Below are 26454 nucleotides of genomic sequence, written 5' to 3' on the forward strand. Positions count from 1 at the left end.
AGCTTCTGAAGACTAGAGAATGGAGAGAATTTTTGGTGTGCTGTGGTGTTGTGGTGTGGTGTGGTGTGGTGTGTCAATGATTCTCCTATTTATAGGAGGACGGCAACTTGGTCTCCAAGCCTTCATGAATGTTCTATTAATTTCCTAGGAATTTTCTGCTCATGACACACAGCTTCAACCAATCAAATAATGTCACGTCAGCTCTGCTATGTCATCCAACCAATCAGAAGCCTCCAAAATAAAGTCCATAATCCTTCAAAATATATTATTGCTGATTTTCCCAAGATTTTATCTGATTTTTCTCTTAATTTTCAGCCAAAATAATCTTGAGTGAAAATAGGAATGAATCTAGACTTGTTTTGGACCTTTTTTCCCTTAAATCTCTCCATGACATCATTATCCTTGATCCTCTCTTGATTTTTGACATTAACTCCATAATTTCCCATGGCAAAATCAAATTTAATTCCCCAATAATATCTCCAACGTAATGTTCTTATGACTCTCCCTTAATTTTCACGTTGTCTCCATAATCTTCTCTTGATAATTCACGGCAATTAAAGATTTATTCTCCAAGAATCTCTCTTTGACGTCCACAAAACCCTAAATCCAATGGGCCTTCTCCATTTGCCGAAAATCCAAATTAATCCATAAGATTCTTGGGCCTCCATGTGTCATCTTCAAGCCATAAGGTCTCCTAGTGCCATCAGGACTCCTCTCTTTTTGCTACGTGTCGTCATTTCAGCTCATTTCTTCTCTATTTTCTCTAGTGCACCTAAAAATAGAAACTACATTAAAACTGATTTATTTAAGGAAATAACTAAGTAAAATATGAGGAAATAACTATTAAAACATCACATTAAAATGCTCCTATCAATACGGTCAAGAACGAGAATCTTATCCCATATCACTAAGGGGTCAAATATCTCATGGCGTAATTTGAAGACATAAGTATTAGCCACATCCCTTGATCAGAAAATGACAAAGCCGACACATTGGCTAATTTGACAGCTTCCTTGACCTTCCCTAATGAAAGAGACGTCCAGATAATAGTTGGGTAATGTCGATTGTTACCAATGACACTCAAGTGATTGGAAGATTCCTACGAGGCAATTGTAGTCTCAGTATTCAAAGTTGAAGAAGAGTCTGATTGATGAAGGGATATGATCGAGTATTATCAAACTAGAAGAATGCCTAAAGATCCGAAGAAAATGGTTTATGTAAGATGAACAGCTCCCCGATTCACATACATTAATAACACTCTATACAGAAGATCTTTTAATGAAATACTCTTGAGATGTTTATCAAAAGAGGAGGCAGTTCAAGCTTTTAAAGATACTTATTCCGGTATTTGTGGAACCCATCAAGGTAGTTCAAAACTAACGGCCCAATTGAAGAGAATAGGTTACTACTGGCCAACGATGATACAAGATTCAATAAATTATGCCTGAGCTTGCAAGGCGTGCCAACTGCATGGAGATTTTATACACACGCCTCCATTACCTCTTCATCTTGCAATTCTCTCATCCCCTTTCGAAACCTGGGGATTGGATGTTATTAGCTCTATAAACCCTAAATCCTTACGTTTGCATTAATATATATCGGCTGCAACAAATAATTTTGCAAAATGGAGTGAAGCAATTTCCCTTAAGGTAGTGAAAGCAGAGGACGTTGCAAGTTTTTTTTTTTATCAAGACTCATATCATATATCACTTAAGAGTCCCCTCAAAGATAATATCTAATACCACCTTATACTTCAAGTGCAAGGCCTTGGTTACATTATGAAAAGTACAATATCCAATACGAATTCAGTAAGTTATAATCCAACGGCTACTAGTCCAACAAAACGTTTCAATAATGTACTTGAAGGCCTAACCATTTGGCCCGCGGATCAAGTGGGCCGATATAGGCCCGCAGGGTAAAAACATGACCCGTCCCACATAAAAACCCACTCTAGTAGGTAGTGGGCCGAGCTTGGTTTAGGGGTTTGAAACCCGGCCCAGCCCATAGGCCTGACCAGCCAAAAGCCCCTTAGGCCCGGCCTGTAATAGCCCTAAATTAACATACGTTATATAAAATTATATATATATATATATAATTTTTTTTAGACAAGTATCTGTTTCCTACTGTTAGATCTGGAGAGTGGAGACCAGCTGTCTTACACTAGGTGACTTAGGTTGAACGACTCAGACTAACTCACTAAAGACCTAAACTTTTCTCACTTTCTCAACCGCTGTTCCTCCATTCCCTCCAAGCTCCAATCCTCCATTGCTCCTCTCGGCCTCTCCCTTTGACTCACTTTTTTGGCCTCGATTCACATTGTTCCTCTTAGCCGCTCTGCCTCTAATCCTCCATCACCTCATTCACGACTCACATCGATCATTCGATCCTCTCTCATCGACTCACTTTCTTTGTCTTCCTCTTGAGAGAAGGGCTTAGATTTTTTCAGCCTCGAAAACCTGTATATGAGAGAAAGGCCAATAGAATGTATCTAAGGAGATGGAAACTCGTATAAGGTGATTATGAATCTAGGTTTTGTTTGTTCATGAATTCCATAACATCGACTCACTTTGTTCCTCTTCCTCTACAGATTACTTGTTGCTTGAGGATTTGATAGCTCAGGAAGGTATTGATCCTTTTAGTTTTGTACTCTTGATGTCTAGTCTGGTTTTAGTTTTGCGATTAATTGGTTTGTTTGTTTGAACAAGTACCAAAGCTCCACCAAGGAAGAAGGGAGCTGCAGGTTTCGCTTAAGTCTGTGAGAGTGTCATTTTGGGTACCGTTATAGCTTTACTACTGTAATTTTGATGTTCTGTGAAATGCTAGTGTAAAATTTGAGTGTGCAAGAATTTCTTTCTTTCTGTTTCAAGCTAGATGGAGTATTAGTTAGTAAATGGCTTCAGTAGCTCTGATACAGTGGGACAATGTTCGATAAAATGCTAGAGTAAAATTTGAGTGTGCAGGAATTTCTTTCTATATTTTTTACAAGCTAGATGGAATATTAGTAAATGGCTTCAAATGCTCGAATACATGTGGGTTAATGGTGTGTTATTTAATGTGCTATACATGTTCGATGATATGCTAGAGTAAAATGTAAGCATAATTTATTTATTCCTGCTAGTGAATATCCTGGTAACATAACACTTGCTAGAGTAGAGCAATCTTGCAAAGTAGAGCAAGATTGACATAATAATGCTATGAATGAGATTGACATAACTCCACTCTGCTAGTGAATAAGATTGCCCTGGTGGATATTAGATAGTGATACAACTTTTGCAAAAGGTGATTAAGGTGAGCTTCATTATCTCTTAATTGTCTATTAGATAGTGAATGAGTACTTGTTTGCTTTGTGCTTCTATTTTGTAAACATTGCAGATATGTATATGTGACAGTAGCATCTCTTTTTTTTCTTGTTTTGATTGTAATCTCTAATATTGTAGGACGAGGAAGAGCAAACCAAGGAATGGATAGTAGAATATCTGCGAACTAAGTTGTGCAAAGAAGAGGAACAGCCTTAAAATGGAAGACAATATACCTAAGTAGAAATAACTCAATAGAAGTTGTATTAATAATCTGCTTTTGTTCTAACTTCTAAGTTGTAATGGGAATGATTTTGGACTTTTGGTATAGTCCCCCATTCCCTACACTTTGTATTTTCCTTATTTTTATTTTAATAAATTCAACCAGGCGTGGGGATGAGCCTCCTAACTAGGTTGGGTTCCAAACCCCTTAAAAATAATAGTATCTTTAAAGATTTATTTGTAAATAAAGCCAGGCCCGGTCTGGAAAAAATGAGGGCTACTCAGCCTGGCCCGAAAAAGCCCACAAGTCTCACTTTATATGGACGGGCTTGGATCTTGCAATTTACAATAAAGCCTGGCCTAACCCGACTTGATATTATTTAAAAATGTAGTAAGGTCTAAGTCGGGCCGCTCCAAGCCCGCTTCGAATTGGCTGGGCTGGGCTGGGCCTGGCTCCGCCAGTTGACAAGGCCTAAGTGATTGGTATTATCCTAAAAAAAGTGGTCTCAGCAAATAAAAGAGATTGACATGATCGTTTGCCTGAGGCACTATGGGCCTATAGAACTACCATCCGCACGGCAACTGGTTGCACATCATACAGTTTGGTCTATGGGTCTAAAGCAGTTTTACCATTAGAAGTACAACTGTCTTCCTTAAGGATAGCTACACTACTAGCAAATCCTGACGAAAATGCAAAAATCAGACTAGTAGAGCTTGAAGTAGAGTAGAGCATAAAGAAATTAAGGCAAAAAGGAAAAATTCATAATCTGATGCCTACCATGAAACTCCTAGATTGTAACATAGAAAATCACAACTCTATGATAGAGGATCCTTATAGCTTGCAAATGCTTCCATAATCGGAAAAGTTGTGGGAAAGATCTAGAGGAGATCAGTACTAACTCAGAGAAAAAGAAACAAAAGAGGAAAATCAAAGACCGGCTAGCAAGATCACCCATTTGAGATGAATCGGTGGCTTTCTCGTGGCTCTAAGATCGATACTTCTAGTGTGAGAACGAAGATGATGACTTCAGAGTGGCCGTGTGGACAGGGCCGGCCTTGCCCAAGGGTGGGCTTGGCGATGGCCCAGGGCCCAAGTGAGAGGGGGGCACAAATTTTTTTTTTAAATAAGGTTATATATATATAAAAAAAAATATTTATATATAGTATATGTCGACAGTAAACAAAAAAAAAAAATTGCTTTGTTCCCAAACGCAGTGTTTTCTCTTCTCCTCTCCTCACTTCAAAATGGTTTTCTCTTCTCCTCACTTTGAGAATTGTACACACAATTATAGCAGACGAATTTCAAGAGTCTCTTAACTCTCTCTAAAACTTTAAAAACAAACAAATTTCTCTTGAAATATTGGGGTTTCAATGGTTATTCAATCAAGCAATTTATTTTCATCATCTGTCACCTCCTCTCAATCTTTCGCTCCTATATTTTTCTCTTCTTCTACGGTGATCAGACATAATTTTTGGCATTCCATAGATTCAGGCTGCAATAGAGATCGATCAAAATAGGTATAGTTAAATTGGGTGTTCTTCAAATTATTATTATTATTTTTTTTATGGTGGGTGTTCTTCAATTTTTAAATTCGTTGAAATTTTGGACATTATAAGTTCTATTACAGGCATTTTGTGGTATTTGTTGATTATTCTAACAACTATTATAAATTTTTGTGCCTGTAATCTCAAAATCTCGACTATACTGTCACCGCTGATGTTCAATTTGCAGCTTTCAACATCCTTAATCAGTTAATTACATGTTCAATCTATATTGAACACTAGAAGATCAACTTTTTTTTTCCCCTACAATGGAATTTTTTTTTTTTTGCTCTCTTTCTCTACAAACATAGCATCTTTAGATGCATTAATTGGAAGTCAGAAGTTGCAGGTTGATATGTTGATGCATACGTATTTACAATTGCTACATCGCAATCCTTGTTTTATTGTTCTATGCTCGAATGTTTATCGTTTAAAGTTGTACTGTTTTACATATGAATATATATATATATATATATGGGTAGTTAGGCACCAAAATTTTTTTTGCCCGGGGCATCAAAAACCTCAAGACCGGCCCTGCGTGTGGATGAAGTTATTGTTTACAAAAGAACAAAATGAGTAAATAATCACTTGACCTGCACTTGTTTTGGAATCAACCAAAATTGAATGATAGGATTTTGGTTGCACCATCCAATGGCTGACGTCATTCAATCCGCAAAATATCAATCTTATGGATATCTTCTTTTGAATGCGGATGTATATATATATAGACACACACACAGAGACACACACAGGTAATGGTCACTTTGCCATTGGTGACCAAGAATTTCTATTTTTATTTTTGTGAGTTCAGTTCCATTTTTACTTTTGCTAACTTTTTGGTTGCTATCACTTGTTTAGGAAGCTCGAGAGGATCTGCCAGTGTTTGGGCATATAAGTCATTTAACAAAGGCATCAAAAAATTACTATAAGAAACAAATGTGGGGAACACCTTTGCCAATGACAAGTTAGAAAAGATCATACAAATTTCTTATGCAAGTTATTTATCTATGAAAATTTTGTTCTTCTAGCTTGTTAAGGGAGCCCAGGTGGATCTGCCAACGTTTAGGAATAAAATTCGTCTAATAGTGCTATCGAAAAATTGAAACTGAATCATATATGTCTAGTCTTGGGGAGAGATTCTATACACTTCTTTAGGTGAGTATTTCAATCACTTATTAGACTAACTTGTATCCTATGGCTCGTTCAGAGAGCTCATTAAAGTTCGTGAACATTCAGTAATGTAACTCATTTTACAATGCTATTCAAAAAATAAATTAAACATTAAATTTAGAAAAACAAAGAGGAAAGCAATTTTTTTTTTTTTTTGTGAAGTCATAGAGATCTCATAAATCTCAAGTTAAAATGAGCCATTACATACCATCCCTCTATTATCTATGGACAGATAGAAGTTTGTGGTGGTATCACAGCAATTAGGTCCACTAATTGAACACTCCATGCTTACTTAAAAAAGGAGCCTATAAATTATGTTAACACAATGACATAGTAAAGGCACACCAAAACACAAAAGTCATAGCTCTCTAAATATAGTAGGGAATTATTAGATAGTAAAAACAACTAACTAAATAGCAACCCCAATAAGGTCAAAAGGAAAGTCAGCCTCAGGTCCAACAACAACCTGGCCCAGCCCACTCTACCCCTGTGTAGATCCGTCAAGAGTACACTCGAACTATTGCCGCGGTCAGCATAGAAGAGAAACTTCATCCTCCTATCTCGACGTCTCCACTGGAGCAGCAAGTCGTTGCTCAATCTCGAAACAAGAATTTAGAGCATCCCCTCCTACCCACTGAATGTCAAAATAGTAACCCAAAGCACATAACTTCCTTGCTTTAGAAGCATCGAACAAGAGAACCATGAAACTAAGCAATCCTGAGAACCAGTTGTTGTCAATTTTAATATAATACTTGCAAGTGCACGAATCAATTGTAGAATAAGTGTGCAAGCACAAGGTCATTCCCTTAAGCACAGTATGCAAAGCTCATCAGAATCAGCCTTCCCGAACTTGGTTCACTTAAATCATCATAACTTTCTCCAGAAGAATGCGAATCCACTTCCGTAAAAATTCCTCAAAAAGCTAACATCTGTATCTTGCCAATGATGTAAGGCTCGCCTGCTAATTCCTTCTGGGAAGGTATAGTTTAATCCTCAAAGTTGACGCATAGTAGAGATAATTCTGGACGCTTAGGATAGCAAGCACCCTTTCAATCCTGCGTTTGAGTTTAAGCTCCAAATCTTTTTTTTCTCCAATTTAACCTACAAAACACAAATACAAAGTAAATGACTCAAAAATGACAAGAACTAAGCCTAGAATTCTACATTTAAGGGTATAAAAATGTATGAAATTATGAGTCTATCACTAGTCAATAGGAAACCTCCCGTCGGCAGTAGCAAACACAGCAACAACGCAACCAAGATCGGTATTGATGCCGGCCGAGCAGCAATTGAAAAATCGAAAGCCGGCTAGGGTTTCACGAGATGAGAGTGGCGGCTAGAGAGAAGCCGCGTTGAAGGATGGGGATTCAGTAGTGGGACATGAGAAAATACAATGAGGAAAACCTTTGCTAAAGGTCCTTATTGGTAAAGTTTCTAATGCAATTTTATTTGTTTTGTGAGTTTATTTCTGTCTTATGATGCTAGTTTTGTTTCTTTAACCCATTTTTGGGGCCTCAACAAGGTGTGTTGACACCCAGTAATGATACTCATTTGGATATCTTTCCCTAGATATATCTGTGAACAATGACTCTTTAGGCCCTATTTACGTTTATTTTTATCCCCCATGCACAATTTATATAATGAAGAGAATTTTAAAACCCTACGGTGGTGTCGATTATTTCAAATAACTAGACACAATTCACCTGCAGCGTGTAAAAACTTCTATTGGATTAAGAGAGCGAGTAACTCGGTATCTTTCTTCACTGTACATTAGTCCTTTGTCCAATGCCTGTGAATGTGATTTCACGTTGAACTAGGCAGCCTGAAAAAATGGCACTGGCAATCCCACCAAATCATCGTCCTCCTCCTCCTCCTCATCATCATCTCCCTATTACATTCAACACCAGTAATGGAGACTCTCTCTCACCCAGCCACCACAGCCGTCTTCTCCACTTGTTGAATCAATGTACGTCCATGTCTCAGCTGAAACAAATACACGCTCACACACTGCGCACCACATCCACCACAAACCCACACACCCTCTTCCTCCACAGCCGAATCCTCCACTTCTCATCCCTAACCGATATCCGCTACGCCTTTCGGGTTTTCAATCAGATTGAGAGTCCCAACTCTTTCACCTGGAACACTCTCATCAGGGGTTGCGCTCGAAGCTCTGGGCTCGAAAACCAGGCTCTACTACTCTACTGTAAAATGTTATCACAAGGAGTTGCTCTGCCGGATGAGTATACCTTCCCCTTCTCAGAGCTTGTGCTTACTTGTTTGCCTTATCGGAAGGAAAACAAGCGCATGCTCATGTTGTCAAGCTTGGGTTTGGTTCAGACGTTTATATCGGCAATAGTCTGATTCATCTGTATGCTTCCTGTGGGTGTTTGGATTACGCACAGAAGGTGTTTGAGAAAATGTGTGTGAGAAGGGTTGTGTCGTGGAATGTTATGATTGATTCTTTGGTTGGGGCTGGCGAGTTTGAGAGTTCAGTTAAAGTGTTTGGTCAGATGCAGAGGCTGTTTGAGCCTGATGGGTATACAATGCAGTGTGTTATAAATGCTTGGGCTGGTTTGGGGGCTTTGGATTTGGGAATGTGGGCTCACGCTTATGTGTTGAGGAAGTGTGATAATGCTGTAGCCACCAACGTGTTGGTGAACTCTTCGTTGGTTGATATGTATTGCAAATGTGGGTCCTTGGATATGGCTCTCCAAGTGTTTGAGGGAATGAATAAACGTGATGTGATTACATGGAATTATATGATTCTGGGATTTGCCATGCATGGAAAAGCTGAGGCAGCTTTAAAGTGTTTTGATCGTATAGTTAATATGGAGAGTTGTAGGCCAAATTCAATCACATTCCTTGGTGTTTTGAGTGCATGCAGTCACAGGGGCATGGTTAACGAAGGTCGTAAGTTCTTTGATGTGATGGTAAAAGAGTACAAGATTGAACCGCGATTAGAGCACTATGGGTGCCTAGTTGATCTTGTTGCACGTGCTGTTTTCATTGACGAAGCTTTGAATTTGGTGACAACAACGCCCATGAAGCCTGATGCCGTAATATGGAGGAGTCTTCTTGATGCTTGCAGTAAGCAACAGCATGCTAGTATTGAGCTAAGTGAAGAAGTGGCCGGGCAGATCCTTGAGTCTGGAGAAGAGGATGTTTCTAGAGGTGTTTATGTGCTATTGTCAAGAGTCTATGCTTCTGCTTCAGCTAGCCGCTGGAATGATGTCGGATCAATTTGGAAATTCATGACAGAGGAGGGTATAGCCAAAGAGCTTGGCTGTAGTTTAATAGACATAGATGGTATTATGCATGAATTTTTTGCTGGGGACACATCTCATCCTTGTAGTAGAGAATTATATCAGTTCCTGGATGCGATGAAGGAAAGACTCAAATAGGGTACTCACCTGACCATTCACAGGCACCTATGGTTAAATATGAGAGTGATGGAAAACCACAATCATTGGTCTAGGGCTTCACAGTGAGACACTAGGCATTACCTTTGCTCTGTATATAGCTTTCCCAGAATCTTAATGCAATGACCGCCACAAACTGACCAAATGGATCTCAAAGATGTTTACTGTGGAGTTTACAATGGTAAAGATGCTTTGATTCCATCACTTTTATAAAGATGGCATCTGCTCCTGTATGGATTATTGGTAATCTTACACTCTTGTATCATGTTTCTCCTATTTGAACTCACTTTTGGATACTTTGCATTTTTCCACTGTTATTTCTACTAGTTAATGAATATAACCACAGAAAAATGTGCAAGTTTATTAGACTTGGATGTGATAGAATTTTCGCAATCAACTAATATCATAGATTGGCAAGTAGAGACTCAATAATGCTGGAATAAACAAGGCAAGTGGGCGTAACTTTAAGACAATATGCTCTGTTGGTTTTCTTTTTCACACATTTCGAGGGTAGTATAATGTCAGGACCCACCCCGGAATTACCCTCCTAACTCCAAGATGGACTTGCGGGACCCACTTTTTGGAAAAATTCGACAGAACTTCCCCTAAAAGTGGACAACCCTAAACCTGCTGAAGACACTTCTAAGTATAGTAATTTCTATGCTTGAAGCCACCCTGCTTCCAAGCAACAATCCGCAACTTTCCAAGTATAAACATCGTACTACACAAACATAACCATTTATATAAATTACAACCCAGCAAATTAAATCTCTCGACTTCCTCCAATATTATACAACTCCCATACACACATAATTATACAAATGTATAAATCCACCCTTTTTAAGTCATCAGAGCAATCTAAAGAACACACTCGAAATATAATACATAAAGTAGGTTAACAAATAACCTACTGAGGATAGATGGCAAAGGTGGTGCTAGCCTCCACTCCTAAGCCAGCCAGCAACGCTGCGATCTGGGCAATTGAAACCAAAGGGCCCAGGGGGAAAGTACATAAAAACGTTAGCGTGAGTGGACCAAAATAAATAAGTATAAAGGAATAAAAGTTTATACTTTCCCACAAATTTACATTATAAAATCTCGATGCATGCAATATTTATAAAACGTAATTCTTTAAATCCAAAACTCGTGAAAAACATACCAGCCCCGCTGGTTAAAAGAAATCGGACTAGCCCCGCTAGTCAAGTAATGATAAAATATGGGGAAGAAATTTCATCATACGAAAGAAGGGAGCCTCCCAGGCTCGGGTCGGAGTGTCCCACACTCTGGAGCATCCCATGCTCTGCTCTTACTCACCCACAAACACATAGTAAGTAGGGAGGAGTACTAATAGGCTAGCTAGCAATAAATATGACGACCCAGGTATGGTGGGTAAAAACTATTAAAATCCAATAAATTCTTAAGGCTTCCCCATGCCCCACGAATAAAGAAAACGCGGGTGCGATTCCCAACCGTACCCGGAAATTCTCGTAAAAAGTCATATAAACCAACAGCGTGTCCCACACGCTAAAATGATAAATAGATTATCAATAAGGCATTCCCAATGCCAAAATCGTAGGTCGATAAGTAAACATGGAGGTTTACTCCAACAAAACTCAATTTGCTAATAAAGTCTCAAATCGACGAATATAAATATAATATAATATAAATAGTATAAAACCGAAAATCACCTCGAAAACAATTCGTCGACAATCAACATCAATTATGAATTCGAATCCGAGCATAGCAACTTGGTAACCGAAACTTACAAGTGGTATAAATCAATATTTATTTCATGACAATCATTATCAAAAGAAAAACCACGGGATAATTTGCAATCAAACTTATATGCTCGGAAAATAATATGTTAAATAAATAAATCATGCTTTAATAAATAAATGCATGCATCACTTATTTGAAAACGAAAGTCCACTCACAGTGTACGGCTAAGCCTGCTGTCGATCCGAACCCTCCTCGAGGGAATCCTCCTCACGTCCTGTACAATATAACGTCCGTAAACCTTAATTACTGGATGGAAAACTAAATTACGATAATTAAAACCAAACCCTAACATCATCTTTATTTGCCCAAAATCTCCCAATCTTCTTCACTAATATTATTCCCTTAAGGTATGGGCTTTAGGGCCGAATCAAGGAAATCCGATAGATGGATTTCTCATAATTCAATTAACAATTTCATCATTGATCAACATCAAAATCCATAATCACTCTTCTCCAATTTTATCCCAAAACTGCAATCATGGAACTAAAAGTATAATTGACTAATTATATCAACAACAGAAGTCAAATTCCGGCCAAAACACAGTCTCACGCGCCACCTACAGTGGCGGAGCGTGGCACCCACGCGCCGGTACCAACCTTCACCACCGGCTACCAAATTTCATATACAGCAACTACTCAACACACTGATTAAACTTCTCAACTACAACATTCCCAAATTATACCTGTAAATGGTCGAATTCAACCGGCGAAATTAACCCAGAAAATCAAGAACCCTAGATTTTCAATTCTGCCTCTACACTTCAAATCTTGATTCGAGGCTAGGGGCGAAATGATCTCCGTGGAAAACCGAGCCTTCAACGGCAAAATGGTGACCGGAGGTGGCCGGAATCGCCGGAAATCTGCAAAAATGGCTAACTGCCACCGTAGCTTCCTCCGCTCCAAATCGAGCTTCTCCGGCCAAATCACCGTAATATACCTCCACAGACGTGACAAGGGGAAGAAACCGAGCTTGGGGGTGGCCGGATTACATCCTGGGACGGCCGGAGGAGGAAGAAATCAAAGGGGAAAGAATCGGGCCAAAAGGGAGGAAGGGTCGGGGAGAGAGAGAAGAGAGAGTTACCCGGTTAGGTAGATTTCCAAAAATAGAAATCTACCAACAGTAATTTCCATATATATATAACATACCATGAACTGTAAATTCTACATTTTTAGCCATAACTCTCACATACTAAGCCCAATTTTTACGTACCACATATGCACGCGTTCGGTTTAACGTCCCCTACAACTTTCATGAAGAACATTTTCTCAAATTTTGACCCGAACAAAAAGTCAACTTTTAGGGCCACTAAAATATCAATAAAGATTAAAAATTGAAAGTATCCAACAATTATCGTCCAAATAATGACTAAATCGTTAATTCTAGGTTTGGGACGTAACAATCTCCCCCCCCCTAAAAAAATTTTGACCTCGAAATTACATACCTGCTAGCAAAATAGATGAGGATACTGCCTTCTCATTTGTTCTTCTGGTTCCCAAGTAGCTTCTTCTACCATATGATTACTCCAAAGCACCTTGACCAAAGGTATTGTTTTGTTCCTGAGTATCTGCTCCCTTCTATCAAGTATTTGAACCGATTTTTCTTCATATGTCAAGTCTTCCCTCAATCGGATAGGTTGCTCTTGTAGAACATGAGAGGGATCAGCAACATACTTGCGAAGCATTGAGACATGGAAGACATCATGTACTCTGGATAATCTTGGAGGTAGTGCTAAACGATAAGCAACTTCACCAATTCGCTCCGTGATTTCATATGGTCCGATGTATCTAGGCCTAAGCTTCCCTCGTTTCCCAAATCTTATAATACCCTTCCATGGAGATAATTTCAAGAATACCCAGTCACCTACTTGAAACTCCAAATCTTTTCTTCTGTTATCTGCATAACTCTTTTGTCTACTCTGAGCCGTTTTAAGTTTTTCCTTGATCACTTTGACCTTTTTAGTCGTAATTCGTACCAATTCTGGACCAATAAGTTTCCTTTCTCCTACTTCATTCCAACATAGAGGGATATGACATTGCTTACCATAAAGGGCTTCATAAGGAGCCATACCAATGCTGGAGTGATAACTGTTATTATACGCAAACTCTATCAATGCGACATGATTATCCCAATTCCCCTTAAATTGCAAAACACAAGCTCTCAACATGTCTTCCAATGTTTGAATGGTCCTTTCCGTCTGTCCATCTGTTTGCGGGTGAAACGCGGTACTAAACTGAGACTGAGTGCCCAAAGCCTCCATCAGCTCACGCCAAAACTTTGAAGTGAAGCGGGGATCTCGGTCAGAAGTAATAGAGACAGGTGTGCCGTGGAGTTTCACTATCTCATTCAAGTATAGCTCTGCATATTTATCCATTTTATAAGTCTTGCTGACAGGTAAGAAATGTGCGGATTTAGTAAGCCGGTCCACAATTACCCAAATGCTATCATGACCATTACGACTACGTGGTAACCCTGATACGAAGTCCATAGTAATGTGCTCCCACTTCCATTCTGGTATCGGTAATGGCTGTAACAAACCTGAGGGCTTTTGTCTTTCTGCTTTCACTTGTTGACACACTAGACATCTTCTTACATAAGCTGCAATTTCCCTCTTCATGTTAGGCCACCAGTAGTATTCCTTAAGAGTCCGATACATTTTGGTTCCACCAGGATGCATGGCATAAGCAGAACTATGAGCCTCCTCTAGTATCTCCTGTTTAAGATCATCCTGATCGGGTACACAGATTCTATTCCCGCACATCAAAGCTCCATCCCCTCTAATAATGAAGTCTTCTCTAGCTCCATTCTCCACTGCCTCTCTCACTTCTTGTAGAGCTTCCTCATGCAGCTGCGCCTCTCGTACTTTGTCAATAAGGATTGGCCTCACATGGAAACTAGCTATTAAGGCTGCAGATTCATCAGTCCCTTCCAAACTAACTCCTGTAGCTCGCAATTCATAAAGAAGTGGAACTCGGACCGTTCTCAAATGTGACAAGGAAGGGGAGGGTAACAGGGAAGGATATGATTTCCTACTAAGAGCATCAGCTACCACATTGGCCCTTCCCGGATGATACTCGATCGTGCAATCATAATCCTTAATCAACTCCAACCATCTTCTTTGCCTCAAATTAATCTCTTTTTGTGTAAGTAAATATTGAAGACTCTTGTGATCTGTAAAGATTTGACACCGAGCTCTATATAAATAGTGCCTCCAAAGTTTAAGTGCAAGTACTACCGCAGCTAATTCAAGGTCATGTGTCGGATAATTTAACTCATGCGGCTTCAATTGTCTAGAGGCATAGGCAATCACTTTTCCATGTTGCATCAGAACACAACCCAAGCCTTGCCTTGAGGCATCACTATATACCACATACCCCCACTATCATCAGGCAAAGCTAGAACCGGAGCACTAGTTAAACGTCTCTTGAGCTCTTGAAAACTTTTCTCACACTCTTCTGACCAAACAAACTTCACACCCTTCCTAGTCAACCTAGTAAGAGGAGTTGCAATCCTTGAGAAATCTTGTACGAATCGCCGATAATAACCTGCCAAACCCAAGAAACTACGTATCTCCGTCACTGTAGTAGGTCTTTCCCAATTTAGCACCGCCTCTACTTTCTGAGGGTCCACACTAATACCTTCTGCAGAAACAATATGACCTAAGAATCCAATACTGTTAAGCCAAAATTCACATTTATTGAACTTTGCATACAACTGAGCCTCCCTCAAGGTTCGCAATACAATTCTTAGATGTTTAGCATGTTGACCATCGTCCTTAGAGTATACCAAGATATCATCGATGAACACAATCACGAAGCGATCAAGATAAGGACGGAACACTCGATTCATGAGGTCCATAAAAGCTGCAGGAGCATTAGTTAACCCAAACGACATTACTCTGAATTCATAGTGGCCATAACGTGATCGAAAAGCAGTCTTGGGTATATCAGACTCCCTTATCCGCAACTGATGATAACCCGATCTCAAATCGATTTTAGAAAAGACTTTGGCTCCCCTCAACTGATCAAAGAGATCGTCAATACGAGGCAAAGAGTATTTAGTCTTCACGGTAACCCTATTCAACTTCCGATAATCAATGCACAACCTTAAAGAGCCATCCTTCTTCTTAACAAATAAAACCGGGGCACCCCAAGGGGACACACTAGATTGGATGAATCCTTTATCCACTAGTTCTTGTAACTGAGTCTTCAACTCTTTTAATTCAGCTTTTGTGTGTGGTGATTATGGAATTGTTATCTTTCTAGCTGCATTTCGATTAGTTTATCATCTGCATTCCAAACACGAAACTAACGCATAATAGTAGACTAAAATGATCATATGAGTTTTGGATTTATGAACTTCTTGCAATGAAGTAGAGATCTGTAAGTTAGCCAAAAGTGTATCTCATAGTTAAAGTATTATCACTATTTCCTTATCTTGTTTTGTTGAACCCTGTGGATATAGTGAACTTTGTCGGTCCTCGTGTTCTTCCCCCAACTCCGACTCCGTCGATCTTCTCCTCCAATGAATTACTTGATTGTAAGTATCTCTTTCAATCATTGAGAGGCTTGTTGAACTGATTTCACTTCATGATTGAGCTATTTGACAATCAATGAAGTCAAAGGTGTATTTCAATAGTGTTTATAAGGCATGGTTAACTTACTTTGTGAAACACTAGCTAGGCATCCTAAATGTTTGAGCCAACTGAGGTGTATGTCAAGATGTTCCTTTGGGTGATCAAGTTTTCAGAAGTTCCTGGGTATTCTAGTTACTTGTCCTTAACTGTCAGATGGCATAAATAGATTTATAGCTTACAAATTTAAAAGAGAAATAGTTCTATTGGGTTCCCCAGGTGTTGGAAAGCTGGAGGTGAAGTTCTGATATCGCTGGCCAAACTTAGTGTTCTTCATTTGGTTTTGCAATCTGGGGAGTTTAGAGGGGATAGATTTGCTTGTGTATTGAAGTGATGTGATTCAATTTGTTTATTTAACCTCATTTTGTAAAGGCTAATTGGTTTTGAATTCTAAAGACATTTAGACGAGACATTATATGCAAAGGTCCATTTTTTCACTCTTCTTGCCTCTCTTCCCCTCACTTTCCCCTATTTTCTGTGATTTTAATGCAGACCACAAAGTTGTTATAAAGCTCATAACTTTCTTCTTTATCATTTGTGTTAGGATTTAGAAAAGGCTTTTGTCAATAAGGTTCGTCCTAAAAACAATTCCAAGAGGAAACCAACACATAAAAGTGCTTAATCCGGGAAATGGGTTACTTCCGACCTTTGTTATGTGATGGTGAAGCCTCATGCTTGTTCTAAATGTATACTGAGGGTTGTTCTCTAGTTGAGATTTTATTCAAGTTGTCAATTACAGCATAACCAGTCATCTTTAGGATAATATTTGATATCTATAATCTCTTTATTTGCTGAAAATTGAGGGGGTAATGTACTAATGACAATTTTCTATTTAACATGGAATTATGAACTTTGGATTGAGTGCTAGATTAGTGAATACCCTAAAAGTTCTAGATAATCTCACTTCATGATTGAGCTATTTGACAATCAATGAAGTCAAAGGTGTATTTCAATAGTGTTTATAGGGCATAGCTAACTTACTTTGTGAAACACTAGATAGGCATCCTAAATGTTTGAGGCAACTGAGGTGTATTTCAAGATGCCAATTTTATTTGTTAGGATCGTTGCTATTGTTATTATTATCCTCTAATGTTTGGTTTTTGATATTTGAGATTCAAAAGCTAAAAACTACATTACCACAAAGTTAACCGGTGTAGGACATTGCTTTATAATTTAACCGGTGTATTGTCTTTCCTTTTCTCATATTACCACAAAGTTATTACTTTTAACTTCTAAGCTTGCTGATGTATGTTCTACTCTTAGGAAAACAGATACTGCGTTTGATAAGTGTGTTACAGGGAGAATCTCTAATGCTGGATACTTTTGATTACTGTGCTTGTGTCATAGGCATTTTAAGTTTGAATTTTGGTGCTACTTACCTTTACTTGGTTGTATTATTCGTTTTTAAACCTTTAGCTGATTCATATTTGGCATGCAGTATGGCCTATTGAAGTTGACCTACAATTTTTGGACCCATTGGTCGTGAGCTTAAGTCTATTGGAAAGGTAATCTCAATAACTTTAGATCTGGTGGGTTAGCATTTAATTTGGTTTTTCTTTTTCTTTTTCCTGTTTCTGTTATTGTTTTTTATTTTTGTCTGTTAACACATCCAGAACTGTGAATATATGGGGTCTTGTTGTGTCTTTGGTTCTTATGGAGCTAATAAGTTATTCATTAACTTGTCTAATTTTTGATATTTGCTAGAGTTAGTCTCTATCGTTGATGGATAGGAGTTGGATTCAGTTACGCACTAGGGGAAAGCCAGAATATATCAATGGGGTGAAACAATTCATGAATTTCGCAATTGCGCACAAGAAGCCAGGGCCTGAATTAATTCCTTGTCCATGAATGGATTGCAATCATTTTCGTAAATATATCCCATACCAAGTTGAGGATCATTTATATGCAAATGGAATGGCTATGTATTACACTAAGTGGACAGATCATGGAGAAGAAGACAATGATTTTGAACCAAAAGATGATATCTTGTAATTTGAAAATGAAGAGGATGTTGATGATGTAGTTGAGATGTTAAATGAGTTCCAAGCTTATGATGATAGCAATTCTCAAGAACATGTCCCTATCATGGAAGAAAGTAAGTTTAGACGATTGATGAGCGATGCTGAGCAAGATTTGTATCCAGTTTGTCAAAAATTCTCTAAATTATCCTTCATTGTGAAGTTGCTTCATTTGAAGATATTGTTTCGTGGAACAACAAGTTCTTTACAGCATTGCTTGAGTTAGTCAAGGAGGCATTACCTGATGGAAACACATGTCCCACATCTTATTATGAATCAAAAAAGGTTATTCGTGACTTAGGTCTCAGTTATGATAAAGATAAAGATATTGCAGGTTTAACCACTGATGAGGTGTCTGCTCATTGCATGTAGGGCATGCCATTTTTGCTTTGGTACTCCATCCAGACAAATTCGCATAGGCAAGGAAGTTGTTTATTGTCCATAGTAATGCAGCTCGTAAGCAGAAATTGTGTCCAGATTCAGCATCATATGTAGCAACCCTAACCTCCCATAGTTCCTTTAACTCTTTAATTAACGGTTGTAGAAACACGTCAATGTCATTTCCAGGAGCTCTTGGTCCAGGAATAAGCAATGACATCATAAAGTATGGATCTTTCATACATTTCCAAGGCAGGAGATTGTATGGAACAAGAAATACCGGCCACATGCTATATGAGTTACTCAAATTACCAAATGGATTAAAACCATCAGTTGATAATCCAAGCCGAACATTGCGAGAATCCATGGAAAATGACTCATTCTTTAGATCAAAATCTTTCCATGCTTGAGAATCAGCAGGATGCCTCATATACTGATCATTTGACCTTTTATCCTTGTGCCATCTCATATCTATAGTTGTTTTCTTCAATATAAATAATCTTTGCAGCCTTGGAATTAAGGGAAAGTATCTCAAGATTTTCTAGGGAACCTTCTTCTTGCCATTATCAGAAGAGTACCTAGGCTCATTATATACTGGACACTCCAATTTATCTTCATACTTCTCCCTAAAGAGTACACAATCGTTTTTACATGCATGAATCGTTTTTACTGGACACTCCAATTTATCTTCATACTAGATAAAGATATTGTCGTAATTCTGTGCAAGCTAGAGTTGAACTTCCCACCTTCATTTTTTAACATTATGACTCACTTGCCAATTCACCTAGCATACGAGGCAATACTTGCTGGACCAGTACAATATCGTTGGATGTTCCCATTCGAGAGGTAATTTTTAAAACTATCTATTTATATGAGTATATTAATCATACAAATTGTATTAACTGTTATTTACATTTTTTTGTAGAAAAATGCATAATTTAAAGGATTATTGTAGAAACAAAGCCCATCCCGAAGGATTAATTGCTGAAGGTTATTGCGACAGTGAATGCCTCACATTTTGTTCTATGTACTTTCGCGACATTAAGACAAAATTTAACCAAGGAGACAGGAATCATGATGTGAATGAGAGAAGAATGACACGAATATCTGTTTTCAACCAGAATGTTAGGTTTTTAAAAGGAGCAGTTGATGATGTTCTTAGCCTAACTGATTTTGCAACAATTCGATGGTATGTGTTGAACAATTGTGATGAGGTACTCCCAAATATAAGGTACATGAACTATTGCATTGTTTCTATGTATACTTGGTTAAATATTTACTAGTAGGAACTTTGAATATATTGTCATTTTCCGTGTAGGGAGCATAAAGCAGAACTTGAGAGGCAGAATATTACAAACATAGGAAAGGAACAACAACAAAGATTTCAAAAGTGGTTTTTGGGATGTGTGAGTGATCAATAGTTTAGCATATATAATTCCAAATTTACATGTGTGTATGTATAATTCATTTTCATTTCTTAGTCTAATATTGGTAAGTTATGTAAATAGGTTCAACAGATGCAAGTTGAGGGTTCACTATGCCAAAAAGTTAATCAGACGACAGATCATATCTGTCGTCTGAGGCGCTGCTGTCCGTTATGCAATCAGACGACAGAGAAACTCTGTCGTCTGATTGCACTTAGATGACAAACATGTTTTTGGTCTTCTGTTGTCTGATTGATTCCTCACATGTACAAGTATGTGTTATGAATATTTCAGACAACAGAAATGTGTTATCTTATATATAAATAGACATCAGCAATCTTTATTTTCTATCATTTAATAGCTATTTCACAGACAATTATTTGTGGTTGTACATATTTTTGAAAGACAATTATTTGTCGTCTGATATCAATTAGAACCATATTATTTGTGGTTGTATGTACCTTTGAACCACAATTATCTGTCGTCTGATATCAATTAGAGCCATATGATTGTGTTGATATTAAGCATCTAAGATCACATGAATTTTCCTAGTCCTATTGTTGTTTAATTGAATGGACAACATAATTTCTCATATATCTGTCTACATGGTGATATTGAAACTACAACTTTTTGTCGTTTGAGTTAGTATACAACAATAGAATTTTCCCATTTCTATTGTTTTCTGTTTGATCCAACAACACACTTTTGGCTTTGAGTGGGTTGTTGGATGGTTGTTTAGACGACACAATTACTGTTTATTAGGTAATCTGGAAATCGAATCAAATCAAATCAAATCAGAAAAATCATTTTGTACTGTTCATTAGGTAATCTGGAAATCCAGAAAATGCCATTTCATCAAACTGGCAAATCATTCAGTATATTACACAACCTGCTATGGATCAGTTCAATACAACCCCATCCATGAAACAAAAGACATGATCGATAAAGGCAACGCAACAAACATTACAGTATCGAGCATGTAAAGCAAAAAACTAGTACCTATAGCTTCCTGATCTGGGTTATATATGTGATGCATGTCCAAAAGCAGATATATATAAGAGTTAGGCACTAGCTTTCTTGAAATTGGGCACCATTTGGTGCCCACTCGGCCCGAACCTTATCAATATCATTTTGTGTGTACATGTTGCTTCCCTTTCTGTCCCACTGCAACAATAGAAAATATGAAAGTTAATATTAGTTGGAATGTAAGCCATTTTGAAGAACTGAAATTCATTAAATGCCAGATAAAAAAGATTTTGGTTATATATATATATATTACCTTAGCACTCCACTCTTGGTTCTTGTCCTCCACTATGTCCTTCATGTAATGCATAATCCAAAACCCACAGGTTTTATCACCTTGCTGCTCCAGAATGCCCTGCAACAAAAATGTCAAGTACCAACCAAAAAGTTGTGGAATGACATTAAGCAGTTTATAAGTTAAATGAAATTGCACATGCATTGAGCCAAATTTAGAACATACCGCACAATTTTTTCATGTAACTATTTTTCTGCCTTTCTTAGTTTTTTGCTCATTGCATAGTTTGATTGAGCTGTAAATTCATGATGACGACAATAAAGTTTCAAAAAATAGAAGAACTTAAAAAATATCAAAGCACTTGACATTTCCAGTAAAAATGTTAGTAAAACAATGATTTTAGAACTGTTACGAACTGAAGGTTAATATTACTTACTTGTCCACAATAGTTTTCCATTCACCGGTGATAAGTCGTCTCTTCAATGGATTCATGAAATGCACAACTTCTTCAGCGGGGTTCACAACCGTTAACATCTAATGACAACTAACATCAAACTGATATACTTAGTACCAAAACAAACTACTGTATGCAACATATTATATATGGGTCCGGTTCCTGAGACACTTTATTTTACACATATTTATACACTTCTTTTTAGCCATTAGATTTAAATACTTTCAATGGTCTTGATTAATTTCATGTATGATGTGGAAACAATATATATTTATGAAAGATAAAATAAAAACTTAAATTAAAATAACTTTATAAAGAAAATCAAATCAAAATTAGAAAATGAATGTCATCTTCTTCTTCTCTACGCAAAAAGAAAAAAAAGGCATAGCCCACTGTATATTCTCCATGTTGATTGCAATTGCAATAATTATTGTAATTATTAAACATATTTCAATTGCAGAATCCAGTAAGATTGCACAAATTGAGGGAGGAAAAAAAAAAAAAAAAACTCTAATTCTTCATCTAGACCTAGATTGAATGATAGGTTGTGATTTTGGACTAGAAGAAACAAGAGGAGTAATAACAAAAATGATTGAACACCCAAGGAAAAGAGAGATATAAAAACTTGTAGTACAATTACTAATACTAACATGATGGAAGAAAAGAAGGGGACTAGGGGAGGATGGATTTTTACAACACAAACTGCAGTTAGGCAGAATAATTTGGGTGAGAATCTTTTTGTAGCAAATCGTGTGAAACCTAAATGAAATGAAATCATTAAGGGAGAATTGAAATTTCTAGTTAAATTTCTGTAATTTCTAAATGATCAGAATGTTGCAAATTGATTCAGCAGTCCAGCTATGCAGCAAATATGCACAATAAAGCAATTAAAGTGGAAACCAGCTTCTCACTTCATTTCTATCAAATTTTCACAAAACTCACAGATCAAGTTTACTGGGGGTACATATTCCAAGCAAGAAAGTGACACACTACAATTTTCTGTCCAATAAGCTAAAGAGCCAACAGATTTCAAACAAAAATAATTATAACTAGAATCTCCTCGAGACCAAAGATAGGAACATGAACAACACAATTCATGCAAATCCAAGATTATTAGTTTGCTATACAACATATAGCAGAGCCTGATCATAATGGGGCCAGCAAAAGGATTTACACCTAGATTCTAACTATAATGGCTGCAGATAATTGGGGCCAGCAGAAATGTTTATACCTAGATTCTAGCTCACAATAAACACAAACAGGCATACATTAAAATGTTGTTACACAACAAATTCTATAAACATTTTACAATAGGGAAGAATTTTTCAGTGGCATGGTCATTTGACTCAAATGGTGATTACAGAACCTGAGGTGTGTAAGAAATACTAAATATAACAAAGATAGAGCTTTTCTGAAAAATAATGCCAAGTAGTTGTGAAAAAGGAATATATTAGGAGACGGACATGAACTACTGAAGGTAAAACTGGGAGAAGATTGTGAAAACTATCCGACTCTGCCTTCCATAGAAACAGCTTAAAGTTCCAGCTGTTAATTGGTAATTCTTGCAGACAGTACTTTAGTGTTGATAGCTGAGTCAATTATTTATAAAGGGGAACAAGTCAAGAACGAAAAAAATTTCAAGTCAACTTGCTTACTAGATGATGATAACTAGAATTATGATTTTAAGCTTTCTGTCTGTGTTGCTTCTCTTAGCTTTGATCAAGGCCTTTCAGAAACTATGGTGGACTCCATTTGCAATGAAAATGAGACGATTCCATTAAGCATGAAACTAAATGCAGCTAAACAAATCATAATGCCACATTGAAGTAGATATTGATCACTTAGACAAATAAAAAAGTCCCAGCCACGCCAAAATTCTTGCATGAATTCAAAGCTTTTGATAATTATTTCAAAGCTTTTGGTATTACTGCACTCCACCTTGCCATTTTGTCTTATACCCTTAATTTTTTTTTTTTTTTTTTTTGAGAATAAGCCACAGCAATTTAGGGTGTTCTTCAAGTAGCTCAATGAACTGTTGACACAAGTTCAATCAAACAAGGATTAGACAAGCAAACACTTCAATTGATCTTAGGAACACTACAACACGGACTCTAGCATCATTTATAGAAGACTTTATCTGTACCAGCAAGTACTCTTAATCAAGAACTTTCTTCACTTACTATTCATGATTCACAGAAATCCAATAAAACCATAGGAAACTGAAAATACCTTTTGCAAAGTAACTGAGTTGTCCAGCTCAATAAGCACACCTGGGCCACATACAACACAGTCTTTGTCCCTGACAAACTTGGTCACTTTCGTGTGGAGGCCTTCTGCACCATTATACCTACAAAAGATTCGATCTGATCACTTAAGTGCCTTTGTTTGATTAGATTATAACTACAAAGACAATGCAATTGTTCACTTTATTCTTCACATTGATATTTAACAGTGAGCTGCCAGAGCTGCTAATTTAAACATGCAAGAAAACATTGGTAGTTACACGACCTTAGCATTTGATCATGAAAAAATATGGGGAATGTTGAAACCTAGTAACAATGACAAGATGCCTATGAGTCCCATATACTTACCACAGTAGGAGAATAAAAGAATGGGTCTTGATGCCTACAACTATGCAGAAAGTTGGCTTCTACAAATCGTCCACAGCGGTGGCATAAAAGAGGTTGGAATGCAATGGTGAATCAAACATTTTCTCATTAGAATGGAATAACTAACTGCCTATATATGACACATACAGATTACGAAAACTTAGTGGGAATTGATTCCTTAGGGAGCATATCATCACCAAGTTTTCAAACTTGATTAGAAAACCACCGCCAAGCTTTTCTTCTTTTTTTTTGCTTTTCTATGTCGGCACCTCATCAAGCTTCTTTTCTTGTCGGCTACTGTGAATGTTTACAAAGGTGTTGATTTATCTAGATCATGATCAGCCCACCTCTTGGAATTAATATTCAAATTCAAATATATGCAAGGTGAGAATGTATAGCTTCACAATCAATCTATATATTGCCGAACATCATAATACCATCACAGGGAAGATAATTGAAATTTGAAAACTAATCATCAATCTGAAAAATAATACAAAGATGCAGCTACCATCAAAAACTCATCCAACCCAGTAAAACCCAAAATCCAGATTCCAAAAAGAAACAAACTTTCCGTGAAAATTTGGCAAACCAATTCAACCCAATAATCATAATCAAAGGTGACTCAGAAGAAGTATGAGCCCAGAAGAAGTCTGAGCATAATCTTACCTTGAGCAGAAGAATTTGAGGCCGTAGTGAATGAACAACTAGCAGACAGGGGTGCACGTCCACATTTCCCACCAAGGCACCAAACTTTGCAACCCTGCAAAAACCCCAAAAGGAAGGATGACGTTGATGTTTAAGAAAATACGGAGTGACGATGAAAGAGTACTTATGCGTCGATCAACTTCGATTTCAACTTCAAGGCTTTTGGAAAATCGGCCCCAATTTCTTCTTCTTCTTCTTCTTCTTGTTCAAATTTTGGATCTAGGATCTGTCGGACCTTCCTCTAGATCAACTCATCCTCTACTTCCTTCAATGGGTTCTTCATGGATGATTGTTAGATGGCCTATCATGGTTTTCTTCAAGTGCAACGCCGCTACTGAAATTAGCGTTTTCTTCAAATGCACCTCGATCTGCTGCTGAATTTGAGATTAGGGTCCGATAATCGGTCGTGGTTGCCCTGTGGTCGTTGGCCCCAGTTTCAATGGAGACTTGAGGGATGCCCATTTTGAGATCAGTTGAGCTGAGAAACTTGAGAGAAAAAGGCAGACTTGAGAGACGTGCATGAGGTCGGGCTTACACAAATGAAAGGCAGAAGGCAATTTTGCCTTGCACAAAAAATAAAAAACAGATGTTAAATGAGTTGACTCCCACAGACAACACAATTACGTTGTCTGATGCTTACCACTCTTTGACTCAACTAGGGTTTTGACCAATTTTTAGAGGGAAGTACCTTATCGATTGGGAGGGAGATTTTTAAAATTTCAGTCCAACTCATTCAGACAACAGATTTTCTTATCATTGTTGTTTGAATAAGTCAAGCTTTTAGGCTTCAAAGGAATGAAATTCTCTAACTTCAGCCAACAACACAAAAATGTTGTTTCAATAAGAGCCTTCAGAGGAATGAAATTATAGGTACATCTCTATTTTCAAGTAACAACATTAAAGCGTTGTCTGAATGTCACTCATTTACTCAAATAAAAAAACTGTGTTTCGATGGGTATTCAAACAACAGAGTTAGGTTTGTCTGTTGTCTGAAAATTTGGGACAATAGAAAATTACCTTTCTGTCATCTGATGTCTGTTGTATGATTGAGTTATTGGCATAGTGGTTCAACAGAACATATCGAATCCTTACTAAACTTGGCCAGTGGACCTCAGCGTGAAGTGACACGGTATAGTGGGTGTGTTGTCAATGGCATAAGGTTTCATACTCATAAATGCAATGGAAATAAAAATACTCAAAACAGTGGAGTGGTAGTCAAAGGCAAGTATCGTGGTAAAAGTATTGACTTTTATGGTGCTTTGAAAGATATAATTGTGTTATCCTATCTTGGAAATAATCAGGTGGTTGTTTTCAAGTGTGATTGGCTGGACCTCATTCCAAGAAAGGGAATTCAAGTTGATGAGAACCATTGTACAAGCATCAATTTTACCAAAAAATGGTATATGAATGATCCATTTGCATTGACAGGACCCACCCCGAATTCTACCCTGGAATCCGAAGTGGCCCTGCGGGACCCACCTTTAAATGAGATTTACCAAAAATTTCGGCATAACCTCCCTTAAAAATGGATAACCCAAATTTCTGCG

The 26454-nt window shown here is 37.6% G+C and overlaps 2 protein-coding genes and 1 pseudogene across 13 annotated transcripts; 2 read left to right on the top strand and 1 right to left on the bottom strand.

The window, feature by feature from the left end:
* Positions 1–7896: 7896 nt before the first annotated feature.
* LOC112181750 lies at positions 7897–9899 on the top strand (annotated as a pseudogene).
* Positions 9900–19009: 9110 nt separating this feature from the next.
* On the top strand, positions 19010–20189 carry LOC121051552. The gene is made up of 4 exons (XM_040514100.1): positions 19010–19303; positions 19383–19688; positions 19776–19863; positions 19966–20189. Exons 1-4 carry the CDS (start codon positions 19113–19115, stop codon positions 20101–20103), a joined length of 723 nt encoding a protein of 240 aa, XP_040370034.1. The 5' UTR covers positions 19010–19112; the 3' UTR covers positions 20104–20189.
* A 486-nt stretch (positions 20190–20675) lies between these two features.
* Positions 20676–25464, bottom strand: LOC112182986. Of its 12 annotated transcripts, none has more exons than XR_005810143.1 (6): positions 24869–25464; positions 23823–23940; positions 21576–21673; positions 21365–21434; positions 21161–21259; positions 20676–21045 (listed from the first exon to the last, which is right to left on the bottom strand). XR_005810143.1 is itself a non-coding variant. In XM_040518751.1 (4 exons), the coding sequence occupies exons 1-4, from the start codon at positions 24394–24396 to the stop codon at positions 20950–20952; spliced, it is 360 nt and encodes a 119-aa protein (XP_040374685.1). In that variant the 5' UTR covers positions 24397–24861; the 3' UTR covers positions 20676–20949. The 12 variants fall into 12 exon arrangements, 1 of the variants encoding a protein (XP_040374685.1); XR_005810142.1 differs by having other exon boundaries at positions 21576–21694; XR_002929623.2 differs by having other exon boundaries at positions 21576–21683; positions 24869–25463.
* Between the last annotated feature and the right edge of the window lie 990 nt (positions 25465–26454).

This window comes from Rosa chinensis, chromosome 1, assembly GCF_002994745.2.
Source record: "Rosa chinensis cultivar Old Blush chromosome 1, RchiOBHm-V2, whole genome shotgun sequence".
NCBI lineage: Eukaryota > Viridiplantae > Streptophyta > Magnoliopsida > Rosales > Rosaceae > Rosa > Rosa chinensis.

What these genes read in the sequence shown, in the direction of transcription:
- LOC121051552 (XM_040514100.1), top strand. Translation starts at nt 19,113, where the DNA reads ATGAATCGTTTTTACTGGACACTCCAATTTATCTTCATACTAGATAAA. An exon ending in TGGATGTTCCCATTCGAGAG is followed by an intron (nt 19,304 to 19,382) that starts GTAATTTTTAAA and finishes ATTTTTTTGTAG; the next exon opens with AAAAATGCATAATTTAAAGG. An exon ending in GAGGTACTCCCAAATATAAG is followed by an intron (nt 19,689 to 19,775) that starts GTACATGAACTA and finishes TTTTCCGTGTAG; the next exon opens with GGAGCATAAAGCAGAACTTG.
- LOC112182986 (XM_040518751.1), bottom strand. Translation starts at nt 24,396, where the DNA reads ATGATATGCTCCCTAAGGAATCAATTCCCACTAAGTTTTCGTAATCT. An exon ending in ACTCAGTTACTTTGCAAAAG is followed by an intron (nt 21,260 to 23,822) that starts GTATTTTCAGTT and finishes TTTTTGTTGCAG; the next exon opens with GGCATTCTGGAGCAGCAAGG. An exon ending in ACCAAGAGTGGAGTGCTAAG is followed by an intron (nt 21,046 to 21,160) that starts GTAATATATATA and finishes CTATTGTTGCAG; the next exon opens with TGGGACAGAAAGGGAAGCAA.